Source organism: Chaetura pelagica, unplaced genomic scaffold (assembly GCF_000747805.2).
Source record: "Chaetura pelagica isolate M959 unplaced genomic scaffold, ChaPel_1.0 scaffold962, whole genome shotgun sequence".
Taxonomy (NCBI): Eukaryota; Metazoa; Chordata; class Aves; order Apodiformes; family Apodidae; genus Chaetura; species Chaetura pelagica.
The window spans coordinates 924,797-939,229 of NW_009952479.1; the positions used below are offsets into that span (position 1 = coordinate 924,797).

General features: G+C 48.3%; 3 protein-coding genes across 3 annotated transcripts in view; all 3 read right to left on the reverse strand.

Annotated features, from left to right (window-relative positions):
* PYCR1 (pyrroline-5-carboxylate reductase 1) overlaps positions 1-3,120 on the reverse strand; it is a 6,293-nt gene extending 3,173 nt beyond the window's left edge. Inside the window, exon 1 of the mRNA XM_010008693.1 lies at positions 3,006-3,120. Coding sequence (XP_010006995.1) covers positions 3,006-3,120 — 115 coding nt within the window. The remainder of the gene's footprint in view (positions 1-3,005) is intronic.
* Positions 3,121-3,178: 58 nt separating this feature from the next.
* On the reverse strand, positions 3,179-4,087 carry MYADML2 (myeloid-associated differentiation marker-like 2). The gene has a single exon (XM_010008642.1). The coding sequence runs from the start codon at positions 4,085-4,087 to the stop codon at positions 3,179-3,181; it is 909 nt and encodes a 302-aa protein (XP_010006944.1).
* A 4,500-nt stretch (positions 4,088-8,587) lies between these two features.
* The window catches only part of NOTUM (notum pectinacetylesterase homolog (Drosophila)), a 13,403-nt gene continuing 7,557 nt past the window's right edge, over positions 8,588-14,433 (reverse strand). The window contains exons 4-10 of the mRNA XM_010008694.1: positions 13,602-13,660; positions 12,078-12,180; positions 11,206-11,397; positions 10,758-10,858; positions 10,511-10,658; positions 9,861-9,908; positions 8,588-9,759 (exon numbers count right to left, since the gene is read on the reverse strand). Of these exons, the coding sequence (XP_010006996.1) occupies positions 9,453-9,759; positions 9,861-9,908; positions 10,511-10,658; positions 10,758-10,858; positions 11,206-11,397; positions 12,078-12,180; positions 13,602-13,660 (958 nt within the window). The 3' untranslated portion in view covers positions 8,588-9,452. The remainder of the gene's footprint in view (positions 9,760-9,860; positions 9,909-10,510; positions 10,659-10,757; positions 10,859-11,205; positions 11,398-12,077; positions 12,181-13,601; positions 13,661-14,433) is intronic.

Genomic DNA, 14,433 nt, shown 5'->3' on the forward strand with positions numbered 1-14,433 from the left:
CCCAAAGCCGATCTCCGCGCCGGTCGCTTTGGGCTCTTTACCTACTTTGTTGCGGAAATACATCTCGGTGCTCCGTCCCCTGTGGGTCCGGGTTCCCGCAGCGCCTCTGGGGATGCGGAATCCCGGTCCTCAGGAGGGGAAGAAAAAAGCGAAGAAAGAACCAAACCCATGGCAGAATCAGAACTGTGTCTATTTATAGATAGAGACGCGTGTGTTGGGGCTGGATCCCCTGGAGCTGCACACACACCGGTAACTCCGCCCGAAGGCCTGGACGTTCTGACATCACCTTCCCAAGAGCGCTGGGAATGACAGGTGTCTTAGGAAGCCTGTTCTGTGGCCAGTCACTTGATGATTATTTATTAATTAGGGGAAAGATGAGCTCTGGAAATAAAGTGTTTTTCAATGAACTGAATCACGACAGGGATGGTTGTTGAAACCCTATTATATCGGATGTTCCCTGTCCTGGGTTGGGTAATCTCATAGTTTCCACTGGTTAGTGAGTGTTTTAACCACTGAAACATGAGGTTTTGATTTTATTTTTTTTTATCCTAAAAGAGTGGATTGTTGTCCACACAGTCTTTTTTTTGCCATTTTGACCATGCTAACATTTTTTGTTCAGTCTCTGGCTGGCAGATGAGAAAGCTAAATCTGAACACACTGTTCTTGGCAATGACTTGTCTTTCCACTCCTCCAGTCAGTGGTATCATGATTTCCACGTTAAATTCTATTTCCTCCTTGTGACAGCACTGGATTCTACTGCTGTTGTTACTTTCTTCTCCTGGGCCTTTCCTGACATCCCTAGCACTGTACAAGTTGCATCAACGTGTGTCATTACCAGGTTTTTATCATATTCCTGATAACTGCTCCTACTTGGTGCAAAATCTTCACAGCAAAAAGCAAGAAAATACAGCTGAAAAAAGAGTTAACCAGGTGAGGAGCTTTGGGGCAGACTTCCCTGCCCAGGAGAGCTGTGGTGTCACCTCTGGGGACATCAAACCCTGCCTGCAGGGCACCTGCCCCTGTCCTCCCTCTGCCCAGCCCCCCCGAGGCCCCCAGGGCCTGCAAGAAGGTGCTTCCATACAGCAACATTCCTGGGTTTGCAGGGTTTAATTTTATAACTGAAGCCATGCTGGTTCACAGCCACCCATCTGATTTTCAGTGCTCTGTAATAACAACAAAAAAAAAACCCACAAGTAATTTTCAAGAGTGGCACAGGTTGTCCAGGTTGACAGGTTTAAAAATAATACATCATAAATGCTCAAGGTTCCTCCTGTGTGCAGTGGCTCTCTGCACACTGCCTGCTCCAATACAAATGGATTTCTTTTCCCAAGTTAGCTTTTCCTATTTGTATAACCCCTTAATTTGTTTGGGGGCAGGAAATAAAGCTCTCTGATACCCTGCTTTACATCTATAGTGGACAGTCTTGGGTGTTGCCTTAGAACAAGCTGGCCAGCCTCTTGTTGGACCATTATTTCTCTTAAAACTTCCTGCCTTAACAGAGACTTGGGGGAAAAAAAAGAACCTGGAAGGCTCTTCAGTGCATTCATCCCCTTTGTGCTGGATCCTCATCCTTGACCTGCTCCATAGGCTCAGCATTCCCACTGCTAAAGGCTGGTTCTTACTCAGTAGCAGAATTAGCCAACACAATCTGTCCCAACAATTTTTTTCCTTTGCTTTTCCAACCCCAAACAAAGCACTGATGAAAACCAAGTTTCCTTCCTTTTTCTGCAGTGACTCTGCTACAAAAAATGTCAGGCACAGGTCTCGGCTGTCTTGTCTCTGTACTTTTTGGGGCTGCATTCAGGCTTCATACAGCAGAATAAATGGAGCTGTGCTCTCCAGCAGAGAGCAGAAGGGCTCTGTCTGGTGAAATAACAGCTGTGTGGAGAGACAGATGAAAGGATACAAATCTCTGGAGATGCAGGCTGCAAGTCTGTCATTCAGCTTTATTTTAATTTGATTTAAAAATAAATCTTGCTTCTGACAATCAGCTACTTTAGATTTTAATCAGACCTATCTAGTCCACATGCTTTCTGCACAAGCACTCAGGCTGCTTTGGTTTTTCACAGGATCAGAAACGAATAACATTTCTTCCTATTAAGCTTGAAACCTGAGCTATGCAGCGAGGGACTTCAAAGTGGGTGTTTTGTCAGGGATGGGTCAGAGAAATGCAGCTTGTTGGTGACACAGAGAGCCCGGGAATCCTGGCGCCAGCTCTGCTGCTCACCACTGCGCCCAAGTTTTTCCCATCCTCTCTGTGTCCCCCCTCCCAGGTTTGGTCTTTTATGAGAAATAAATTAATCTCTGCTTCCCCCACCCCTGAATTTATCTTTAAGCTTCCGGAAAAAAAAACTTCTTGACATCAGTGTAAAGCAGCGGTGGCAAAGCCAAGGTACCTGCTGGTCCTGCTGGAGGGGGGATGTCAGGTTACACGTGGCCATTTGGCAGGTCAGCTCTGTTCTGCACCCCATTTCTTGGCAGCAGAGGCCCAGTTTCCCAAATTTGAATTTCAGTCATGACTCAGTGTTTGCTAACAGGAATATCCCATGCTTCCCCCCAGCGTGCGTGCTTGAGGATGTTCCTCTGGGCTAAACAGTGAAGGAGAGGAGAGGAAGGGAAAGGCCTGGTAATATTCAAAATACTATTACAGCTATGATGTTCTTCTCAGAAACATCCTGACGGGAATTTCCCACACTTGCAAGCATTTCGTGTCTCACCACACAGCCCAGACTAACCCAAACTCCGAGGGATTGTTTTTCATCTCTAGAACTGGTGTTCCCTGATGCAGCTTTTAACTTTCCCACTTCCTGGGTAGTCACTTGATTATGGTTAAATGCTGGTATCAGTTTCAAAATCCCTGGTGTCTTTCCTAATATCTGGCAGGGTGATGCAGAGCCAGCAGCCCTGCTGGGCAGCCAGTGTTGTGCTGCTGCAGAGGAGACTCCTGTGCGTGTTCCGAGCTGGGGCACCAGGCGGGCAGGCTTCTCCCTGTGCCCGCCGCAGCCCCTGCACGTCACTGCCTTGCTGCTCCAGACAGTCCTGACCTGGAAGTTCAGCTAATGGTTCCTGTGTGGTGCCCGGTCCTCGCCTCCCTTCCCCACATACCATCTCCTGCTGCATCCCCGGCTGCGGGTGCTGCGGGTGCTGCTGGTGCCGGGACAGCCGGGGGGCCGGCGCTTCAGAGGTGCGAGACAAAGCGGATGCGCTGGGAATAGGCCAGGTCCAGCACGTAGAGCAGCAGGTTGACATAGGTGAAGATGGCGATGACCAGCTGGCTATCCCAGGGGCAGCGGCCCTTGGAGCAGGCGCCGGGGCGCCACGGGGAGCCGTACTTGCTGTCGAAGCAGAACACTGGCCAGATGACGGCCGCGCTGACGTACAGCAGCACGGCCCCCAGGGTGTAGACAACCACGGAGCGCTCAAAGGGGAACCACAGCAGGGCAGTCTTGCCAGTGACACTGAAGGCCACCACCACCACCGTCACCACGAAGCAGAAGCTGTAGACGGCCACGCACCACTGCGTTGCCACGTACTTGCTGTACTGGCTGTCGTTCACCAGTGCCCCAAAGATGATGCAGGCCACGAAGGCCTGGACAATTTTCAGGAGCCCAGAGACGGTGGCCATGTAGCTGGTGACTTGTCCCGGTTTTGCCCTGGTTAAGAACACCTCGGCAGCGTAGGCCAGGAAGAGGAGGCCTGCGAAGACACTGGCGGCGATGCGGAAATCCCTCACCTTGCAGCTGATGGGGTAACAGTCCAGCTGGACGAAGTAGAGCGGGTAGATGACAGCAGCTGTGACGGACATGAGTGTGGCCAGCATGGCGAAAGCCGCGGTGAAGTTCCCCCAGGAGATGCTCAGGCAGCTGTGCAGGTGCGTGAACTCGCAGGTGAGGATGAAGACAGTGATGGCAAAACAGAAGGTCCAGACAAACATGCAGAAGGTGCCATAGGCTGCGCTGAACCCCCCTTGGTGAGCCACCAGGCTGAAGGTGGTGCATCCAAACGCCATCTGCAGCAAACGAGCTACTCCCACAGGGGATGTAACGGCAGCAGTGTTCAGATACGGCCCTCCTGTGCTCTCCATCATCTTCCCAGACCAGCAGACAGTACACTTAAAGCCCCCCCCAAAACATCCTTTGAAGGTTTTTCCCCTTTGTCCCCAGTCTCACCTGGCACTGGATCAGGGGACCAGCAGCTCCAGTCCCCGCTGTGTCCCCTCCCGTGTCCGTAGGAGCTGCTCTGACGCTGCCTGTGTGTTCTGGCAGTGGCTCAGCAGGGAGCTGCTGGCTGCAGGAGGCTGCTGCCGAGCCCTGCCCACCAGCTGCCTTCCCAGGGCACTGCCATCAGCTCCCTCTGCTTCTCAGCTCCCAAACCTGCCCCTGCTTGGTCTCTTTGCTGTCTCCTCTCCCACACGGTGGCTGAAAGGGTGGCTCTGTGCCTGCAGGCTGACATTTATTCCATTTTAGCTCTGCAGCTGTAGCTCTGCCGCACCGTTTGCAGGAACCCAGGAGTATAAATAGGGGCTATATTAATAGTTCTGGAATGAGTCCTGCCCCCCACAACTGCCTTGAGCAGGTGATATTTAACACTGACACTGCAAGCTCCATCAGAGGCTCCAATTATCCCTCTGCTGCTCCCCCAGGAACGCTGCCGTTCCCCCTGCAGCTGCCCCACGCCGTGCGTGTCCGTGGAGGCCACCGTGATCCGGCCTTACTGCACAACAGGAGCTCAGCCCTGCAGACCCCAGGGCAGGGGCATGAGCCCAAGGACACCACAAGCCCTATAAAAGGAATTGGGCCAGAGGCTACAAGAAAAGCTGACTCACTTAGCTCCATGTGATCTGAAGCAGGAATATATTTACCTGCTAGGAATGACCCTGCTGTGCTTTGGGCATTTAGCAAGAGCATGTGGCTATGAAGACTTTGAGCACCAGTCTTCACTGTCTCCTTGAACTCTTCCCTGTCTCTGTTTTACTTATATAGGAACCAGTTATTCTTCAGTCTCTGAACACCAAAATCAAATACAATTGGAAAAAAAAAATAGTAAAAAAATTTTATTCTTAGCTCTGTTTTGGATCACAGATTTCAATATATAGTATCAAACACTCCCTCTGGTTAGCTCAAAGCTTCCCCAGTTAGCCATTTTTGGTATACATTTCTCCAGACCTACCAAAAGGTCTCTTAATTCTACCCAAAAGTCTCTTAATTATAACTCTAAAGGCCCCAAATAATTTTTCTGATGTCATTTCAGAATGGGAAAAATTCAAAACTCAACATAGTAGAAAAATTCCTCACTTACCTCACAGCAGTGTTGCTGACTCCTCACCTGCAGACCAGCTCTGCTGTGCTGGTCCCAGTATGGATCCAGGACCATCCCAGGAGCCTTGCACTGGTGCAGGGAGTCAGCATGGCCAAGGGCCTGCCCACCCAGAGCCTCAAAGCCGTTCTGAATTGGTCAGGGTAGTCACCAGCTGTGCTGATAAAGTCTGTAGCATCCTAACTGGGAATTATAAGCTCCCTTCATGCTTGGTAACAATAATAAATGCTTCATATAATTCTTTCTTTTTTGTATGTTCATGTAAAGATGTGCCACCCACCAGTGAATGGCCACATGCAGAGCTAGATGCTCTAAAAATGTCAGCTTCCATTTATGACCTTGGCCTGTGGGGTGGGCTGGGTCTGTCCAGAAGGACACTGCTCTGCTCCCCCTTCCCTCCAGACCATCACTTGTGCTGTGGCTGGGGACTCAGGCTGGATAAAGCAGCTCTGGAGGTGATGCAGCCCATATCTGGCTGTTGGCTCCCACCCCCTGCCCTCCTTCCTTGCTCTTACACAGCTTGTCTACACAGCTGTGCTGGATGAGGGAACCAAGCTCAGATTTTAAAAAGAACAGCCAAAAACTTGCACCTGACAGGGATTATTTTTAACCTGGAGTCATCACTGGTCTGACTTACACTGCAGACGTGCATGGTTGTGTCCACAGCAGCAGCCCTGTCAGAGCAGCTAGGGCCAGGGATCCAGCAGCAAGTATTTTAAGATAAATTGCTGCCTCGAGTCACTTAAGATCCAGCCTGGCTTGGGACAGGAGGCAAATGCAGACAGACTGGGGCCACAGAGGACTGCTGTGGTGAGAGGGAACATGGCTCCAGCAGCTCCAGGCAGCGTTTTGTAGGCCGGGGGTAACTGTGGAGTTATTCGCATGACAACAGTACAAAGTTTGTGGATGTTGAGGTAAAATGAACCTGCCTTCAGCTTTGTCACGGTCTTTCACGAAAATCCCTCCCCTTTGCCTTAAAAAGACCTCTGGTGCTAAATGTAGAAAGCCCGCATTCATTTGGGGCGGGAGTTGCGCAATTAACATCACAACAAGCAGGAAACGCAGCCAAAGAGCCGAGGAGCTCCAGGTTTTCATCGGGGGCTCCGCGCTGCGCTGCGTGGAGAACGCGGGAGCTTCCCCGGTGTCCCCAGCCCCTCGCAGCGCTCCCTGCCCGGCCCTGCCCCGGCTCTTGCCGCAGGAACGGGCCCCTTTCCCAGCGTAGCTCTTACCCATCTCCGCCCGCCCCGTCCCGTCCCGGGAGCTCGCTGGGTTGGGCCGTTACGGCTTCCCCGGTGTCCCCAGCCCCTCGCAGCGCTCCCTGCCCGGCCCTGCCCCGGCTCTTGCCGCAGGAACGGGCCCCTTTCCCAGCGTAGCTCTTACCCATCTCCGCCCGCCCCGTCCCGTCCCGGGAGCTCGCTGGGTTGGGCCGTTACGTGCCCAGCCCGGACCTGCGGTCAGGCCGTGCAAATCTATACATCCTGCTGTTAGTTTTGGGCTTCTTGGTTGCATCTTCATTCTGCTCAATCACATGATGCATTTGGAGACGGTTTTTCCCTCCCAGAGGGAAAGCATCTCATCCAGTCACAAGATCTGGGAGCACAAACACATGGCTCTGAATTCTTCCCGTCTTGCCCTTCTTGCCCCGGGTCTCCACAGCAGATGTCACTGGGGATGAACGTAGAAGCTCCAGCTTTACCAGGGGTCTGGAAATCCCTATTTATTGCACAAGCACGGGGAGCACGGAGCTGGAAATTATTTCCTGGGTTACAGGCTTGTTTCCAGCTACAATTTGCGACCACACTGTGTAATTGTTCTAATAAGTTAGCAAAGTCCCCCTTTAAAAATATTTCTGAGACGTCTCCCTGTTCAGTTTAAAAGACTGTGGCAGAGGCACATGAAGCTGGAAGAGCTATCCCTGACTCCCAGGGATTTTTTCCTGTGCGTGCAAGGAAAATGTCCCGTCTTAACATTCTTTGCCTTTTAAAAATTAACCTTTGAATTAATACTTTAGCTATACAGGTAGGTAGCTCTGCAGAAAAAGTATTCCAAACTTCAACAGTGTCATGTATCCTTTAGTGTTTCCTAGTAGTAACACACTGTTGGAAACTGCCTGGGGCTCTATCTACAGATGCATCACCTTGTGTATAGTCATCCTGCAAACAACTGTTTCCCTTGGTGCTCCCAACTGGTGAACTATTCCAAGCGGAAATTCAGGCTGCTGCTCAAGTACCAGCACTTTGATTGACTCCATGTGACTGCAGCCCTTAAAGGAATCCCATCTTCCTGTATGCTTTTCCAAGTGTTGTCTGTACTGAAAAAGCTTCTAAAAAATGTAACCAGAACAATTTTACTTTTATATCCAAGTCATTAAAACAAACAGGGTATCAGTAATCCCTAGATTGATCACAGGGAAACTCCACTGAGAGCTTTCCTGCATTTCATTTCTGCTGGGAACATCATTCTTTTTCTCTTTAGCTACTTTATCTTACATGTGCACTAAACCACCTTGCACAGGACAGCTACTTGGTGTGGTCCTGCCTGTTTGCTGAAACCCATGAGATGTAACCCAATGGCTGTGGTTTTGTTCACTTTTGGGCTTACTCAACTAGGACAATGCATCTCAAACAGCACTGGCAAGACCCATCTTGAAAGTGCACAGATCTCCTCTAAAATTAGGCCCTGATTTTCTGTGGCTTACACCTTGTGTAACCATTGACACAAGCTCCAGCAAATGCAACATCAGGATCAAGAGCTTTGCTGCTTCTGCAGAATGAGGCAAGTTCTGCTCTTTCTGCAGGTCTGTCTGCAGCAGCTGCAGTGCAACACAGCATAAAGCTTCTCTGCCCCAGTGCCTCCCCCTAAGGAACCATCTCTTGATCTCCAGCTTCAGTCACACATTCCTGATCCCTCCCTTGTTCTCCTGCCATTACCCTCAAAGGGGATGCTGATGTTCTGAGGTGGGTGTGTTCATAATGACTAGGAGAAGGGAAATATGTTGGTGCTTGTTTTGTGTTCTCTGCCTTTCATGTTCCACGTGCTCCCCGTTTTAAGACAGGCCAGACAGTTTGATCCAACATTTCTCTCACTGAAACAGAATCCTTTGCTGCAAAAACAGATCTCCCTACATCTTAAAGTGCAATGCCCTGGAATGTGTGGCTAATCACCAACCTGGAAACACTTTGCAAGTACAGACATCAATGCGGGGTGAAAATCTCTGTACTTAGTCCTTGTATTACAACCTCTTCATCAGAGAAACAGTGACAAAGCATACTGCAAGGGGAACACAGAAAACTAATTATTACAAAAAGTCTATACCACCCTCAGCCCTTTCCCAGGCACAAGTGATCATAAGGATAACCCATCCAAATGAGCAGCATATACAACTTTACAAAGACATATGTATGGTTCTCTGGTCAGCCCTTATAAATAGCGTTTTACATATTAAAATAAATATGTCCACGTTGCCAAAGTAGCAAGAGGTTTCTTCGTTATTTAAAAAAAAATATGTTACAAAACAATATCATTTATATTTCTTGCTTAGTTTAAAAAAAGTAATAAAAAAGTCATTTTATAAAATAATACGAAAGTAAATTGAGTACAAGAGTGTCCATCCCTAGCACGTGTCCTGGGTTTGCATGCTGTAACTCGTCGTGAGACGCTGACCTCCAGGAAGTCCTGTAATCATTCCTTCACCTCTGGTTGGACAAAAGAAATCCAGTGCTTGCTCTTTTCACCACTTGTATCAAGTCTATGATGTAAAATTCATGGCAAGGGAAGAAGTCCTAGATCTGGGGAAGGTTCTCATTGCTGCTATTTATGGCTTTGCTACTCCCTGTATCAGATTGCCTTGTGTAACACAGGAAGATATGAATGGCCAGAACTGAGCCCTGGAGTTTGGAGGTAATGAATTCCAGTCCAATAGTTTAAGCAAGAAACTGCTTTTTTTTTGCTTTTTTTTTTCTTGACACATCCTAAGTGTGCAAGAGTGTGGGAGCACGTGGGTGTGTACAGGTTTGAGCATGCATGGGTGTGAGCGTGCATCTGCCTGCAGGAGCATAAGGAAAAACATTAGGAAGTGTGGGAGAAGGGCTTGGAGTCTCCTGATCCAACCTCTCTGCCCCTCTGAAGACCCCTGCCTAGCTACCACTGCTGAGCATCCCCAGGAGCTTACTGGGCTCCAGGCCCTGTTGCTGTGCCATCTTCTGAACATCAAAGCCCATGTGCATGAGGAACTGGATCACATTCATCTCCTGCCCTGTGAACTGGTCCCTGATGGTGGGGCACGAGGGGTTGCAGTGAGGCCAGGGGCAGCTGTCCATCAGGTGGATGGGGCAGCCCTTCAGAGGGGCCTTCCCGTTCTTGTTGCTCTCATGCAGGCTCCGGTCCCAGCAGTGCAGGGCACGTGGCAGCGACGTCCCCTTCACCTGGATGTCTGTCCAGTGACTGAGAAGACAAAGGGCAGTGTCAGAGGGGTCAGTTGTCAGGACTGGGCAGCCCCTCATCCCTTCCCTGTTGACCTTTCACAGAACCTGCAAAGCACTCACTTGCGTGTGATGATCTCATGAGACAGACAGGCAGGAGCAAAGCTGGCACTGAGGGGGAAAAAGAAAACTTGGATTAGGTCTTGGAAGGACAAAGGAACTCGAGACAAATAGAACTTCCTAGACTAGGTATAGGGCGGAATTTTTGCGGCCCCTGGCAAGATTTTTTAAAACAGCAATGACTATCATGATAGAAAACCTGACTGGACTAGAAAGTATCCAGAAGAAAAGGAGTCCCATCCTGCCTCACAGTGCACATTTGCACCAAGACACTCCTGAACACCTGCTCTTGCATTAACAGCTCCTCCCCTGTTGTCTCATCGACTCTCTTCATGTTTTTAGTGCTTTTCTAAACCTCCCTGGGAGGTTAATGGTTGACCAATGGGAAGGAGCCTGGACCTCACCACCTTGGAGTCAGGAAAGAAAAAACAACGTTCCTATGGGTAAGAAAATGTAGGTGATAATTATTAAGCTGGAAATTAAGTTGCACTTATCCAGAAATGAAAAAGGCAAGATGCTTGATGCAGACTGATGAATGTTGCCAAATTTACAACAGTTGCTCCTGCAGAGATGAGAGAAATGCTGCTAGGACACTGGGTACAAATGCCTCTCAGGAATTGATGAGCCAGCTTTTCCTCAATGGAATAACTTACGTCACATCCTTCAAGGTGTTTCTCAGCTCCCTGCCCAGATTCTGGATATAGAGCCACTGCCCCTCCTGAACAGGCTGGCCAGTGAGGTGGACATTGTCTACAGTAAGCTGGGCCTCATCAAAGAGCCACTGGACGACAAAGACTGGACCTAGGAAAACCAAACATTTGGAAAAGGAATTGCTCTATGTTAGCTGCAGATAGAGACGAAACCCTAGATTACATTTTCTGTCTTTCCTCTGATACTTACATCGAAGAGTGGGGTAAATCTTATATCCAAAAAAGCAATTCCATTCCTCTCCCTCTTTGAACTGCAGCTTGCAGCGCTCAGGAACAACCCCGTTCCAATACCTAGAAGACAAAGCAGTTAACAGAATGAAAGGCATCACACAGCCTAACCGTGACCTCTCCAAGTCCCAGTCTATTTCTGCTCTGATTACAGTTCCTAATTACTGACATCTGAGTTCTTCCTTCACTACACTGTCCCATCGACACATTTTAGAGCATCTACAATTGCACACATGCTTTTGCATGTCTAGATTTTAAATTATTGTCTTTTCCCATAAAATAATTAAAAAGCCACTAATGCAGATAGTAAATGCCCTTCAATTATCAAAGTTAAGGAAGATAGAGAAGGAGGATATCTTCTCCACACTCTAACCTCTTATAAAAACGTACTGTAGAGCATCTGCTTGTACCTTATTCCTCTTCTGATGGCTTCTGTGGGAGCACAGGTTATGGTATCGATGCAGTCGGTTCTGCGGTACTGCTTATTATCCAGGAACCACCCGGAGTCTGCCAAGCCTCGAACCTGAATCCCGTGGTAACCCATCTCCTCCAGCTGCTCTGCCACTCGGTCCACATTCAGGAGCACTCCTGTCCCTCCAGCACTGCAATGGCAATGTCATACTGCAGTCATGGACACACAGCTGGCAGGTGGTGCCCAGCACACACATCCTCTGGCAGCCACACTAAACAGCTTCACCTCTCCACAGGATGATCCACTACTAACCTGGTAGTCACCAAGTCATTTCCTTGCTTTACAAAGCACTCAGAAATAAAGCTAGTGCTGAGTAACAGGCTGATACCTCAGAAACCAAATTCTGCTCTTATTCTTTCTTTAGAGAGGGGTATGTACTTTCTATCATTTGCAAGAAGTTTGGGTGCTCACCAACCAAAAGATCTCAATGGAGACAATTCACCGTTTGCAACTTCTGTCTGACACTTCAGTGCAACACCAGCTGGGTGTTCCTGCAGAGTGTTCCGTTTCTGCAACACAGCTCGACTCAGAGCACCCATGTCAGGCCAGACTGATGTTCTGATCTGGGTGTCTCACATCTAGTGATAAAAGGTGTGTCTCCTGGTGTGGGCCCACAGGAGCCTGATGCAGCAAAGAAGGAACACATTGCCTCCCTCTTGCAAAGTTTTTACCTTGTTATTTTCTGCTGCTGTGCTAGTGTCACTGTACTCCTAGAAGGAATTTTTCAGGAGCTCCTGGGACCTCTTCCCTAACAGCTTTCTGCTGTGGAAATCTCCTGTCTTCACCTCAGGAAATCTTGTTAATACGTACCTGCTCCCTGCTAGCAGCAACACTTTTGCAGTGCTAAGACCTTTTCCCACCAGCTCCTTTATAACCTCCTGAATGATCAGTGCTCCCATGAAGGCATATTCATCTGGAAGAGATAACAGAGTGTCAACAAAACTGTCTCCTGTCCAGAGTAAGACTTCTGCTTCCCTTCCACAAATGCTTAAGAACCTTATAAAGGGATCATGAACCTTAAACCACGCCCATGTTCTCCACCTGTATGAAGCACATCCTCCCTGGACATAACTTGCTTCTCTGAAAGAAACTGAGTAGAGAATGACCAGAACACATGATAACACAAGCACACCTTCCTACAACAGTGCTTGGGAACTGGTAAACTTAAGAGAAAGAAAACAAGAACAAACTAAGAAGGCACCGGGACCCTTTCTCTATCCATGAGGAACACACACACTTTCCTACCACCTGGAATCTCAGGTCCAACTTCCTGCACTCGTTTTTTTCCAATTCATAAAGCAAATTCTGACAAGTAATGTTTCCAGAAACATTACACCTACACAGACTGCTACTTCCTTGGCTCCACCAAAAGGCAGGCATGTTTGCTGAGCTGCTTCACAGGAAGAATCATGAGCTACGAGAAGTGAGAGGGTCCCTTACTGTGACAAAAAGTGTCCCTGTAGTATCCATGAGTGGTCAGTTTTCTCAATGTAAGAGCAGGTGAAGAGGCAGCAAGTGACACAATGTCTGCTTTAAGGCCAGAACTCACAGGCCCACTCAAAGAAAAGTATCAACCTTCTGCCTTTCAGGGCCACGGAGCATCTCGGGCCCAGTTCTTCTGCTCACAGCAGCCTGTATCTAAAGTAATTCCACTCTGGTCAAATAAAACTTTTCATGAGCAAATGAAAGAACTAAGCCCCTGCTGTTTCTGCAGACATTACTGCACACAGACACCAATCCTGCCGAAGCTGGAGAAGGCAGAGAAGTACTTGAGAACAATTTGTTTGCATGAAATCCAGCTTAACCTGGAAGGACTCATTTAAGCAGACTCTGCCATCACCAAGCTGACAGCCAGTGACAATGCATGTATTAAGTCAAACTACTCTTGGTTTCCCAAGGAAACCTGCAGACAGCTTTAGCCTGTCACAACAGCTCCTTTAAAGGACAAACATCCTCCTGACAAAACTCTCAAGGTAAATTCACTGTACTTGCCTCTCAGCAAAGCCAAAGTCACATGTAACAAACCACGGCTCCTCAGCTACACCATTTAATTTGCCGTGTGCTGGAACCTGGAGATTAATTTAAAAGGAATTATGTTCCTCTAATCCTCACAAACTGCATCAGTGCAACATCTCTGCAAGCAATGGCTCCCAACTTTGTCAAAACAGCCTGAGCTAAAGAGATCAGGATGTTTTATCTGGAAGTAGCTTGATATTCTCTCCTGCCCTTCAGCAAGAAAAAGCCTGTTCTTCATTCATGTAGCTTCAGAGAAGTCTGGCCATGTCCTTCACTGTGTGACATCTGGGGCAGCAACAGCCCATCAACAACACTCACTTTTCTCGGACTTGGAAGAGGCACCACTCCAAACATCACTGGAGCAATAAGGGATGAATCTGTGAGAGAGAGCTGTGTGAGTACTGGTGTTCTTTTGACATGCAAGGAGGGGTGAGGACAAGGTCAAGTGACTGGAGAAATTAAATCCTGGGAAGGGGAAAAGGGAAGAGAGTTTCTTGTCCAGTTAGACAACATACCTTCTTGCACACCAAGTTACAACAATAACTGTCTTGGATTTTCCTCCTGAACACCAGTAGTCCTACTAAATTAAATCAATAAATAATGTGTCTTTTATCACTCTCATTGAAGCTCTTAACTTGGTGGACTGAACAATTTTGCTCTTGACTGTCCCACTGATATTATGGTGGGTGGCCTGCCACAGGGAACCTCTCTGTGCTTCAGTTTTTCACAGGAAAATTAAGAAAATCTTGTCAATGCAGTGACTCAAATGCTGACTGTGACCACTGGAGTTTTTTTCAGGAATGAAATTATCTTCCCTTTTTTGTCTCCAGCTTGCAGAACACTAACATCCCTCTCTTCTGCTTTTCCCTCCTCTAGAGATGGATACATAAACTGGTGTCTTCCTCATGTCTCTTTGCTGAACTAGAAGAGCAGCTTTGCATCCCTCTCAAACTGGAAAACGTGTACCACGCTCTCAGCCCACCCCTCACAACAGGATTTGCCACTTCAGTTGTTAGGGAAGGCTCCCTAAACTACCCTCATGCCACAGCTCCAAGGAGACTGGACTTGAGTTTCTCCAGACCTTACCAGAGCTCCTTGTCAAAGAGCTGAAGTGGAGCAAATGGGGAAACATGCAATTCTCTTGTGCATG

Coding starts and splice junctions, on each gene's coding strand:
- MYADML2 (XM_010008642.1), bottom strand. CDS start 4,087: ATGATGGAGAGCACAGGAGGGCCGTATCTGAACACTGCTGCCGTTACA.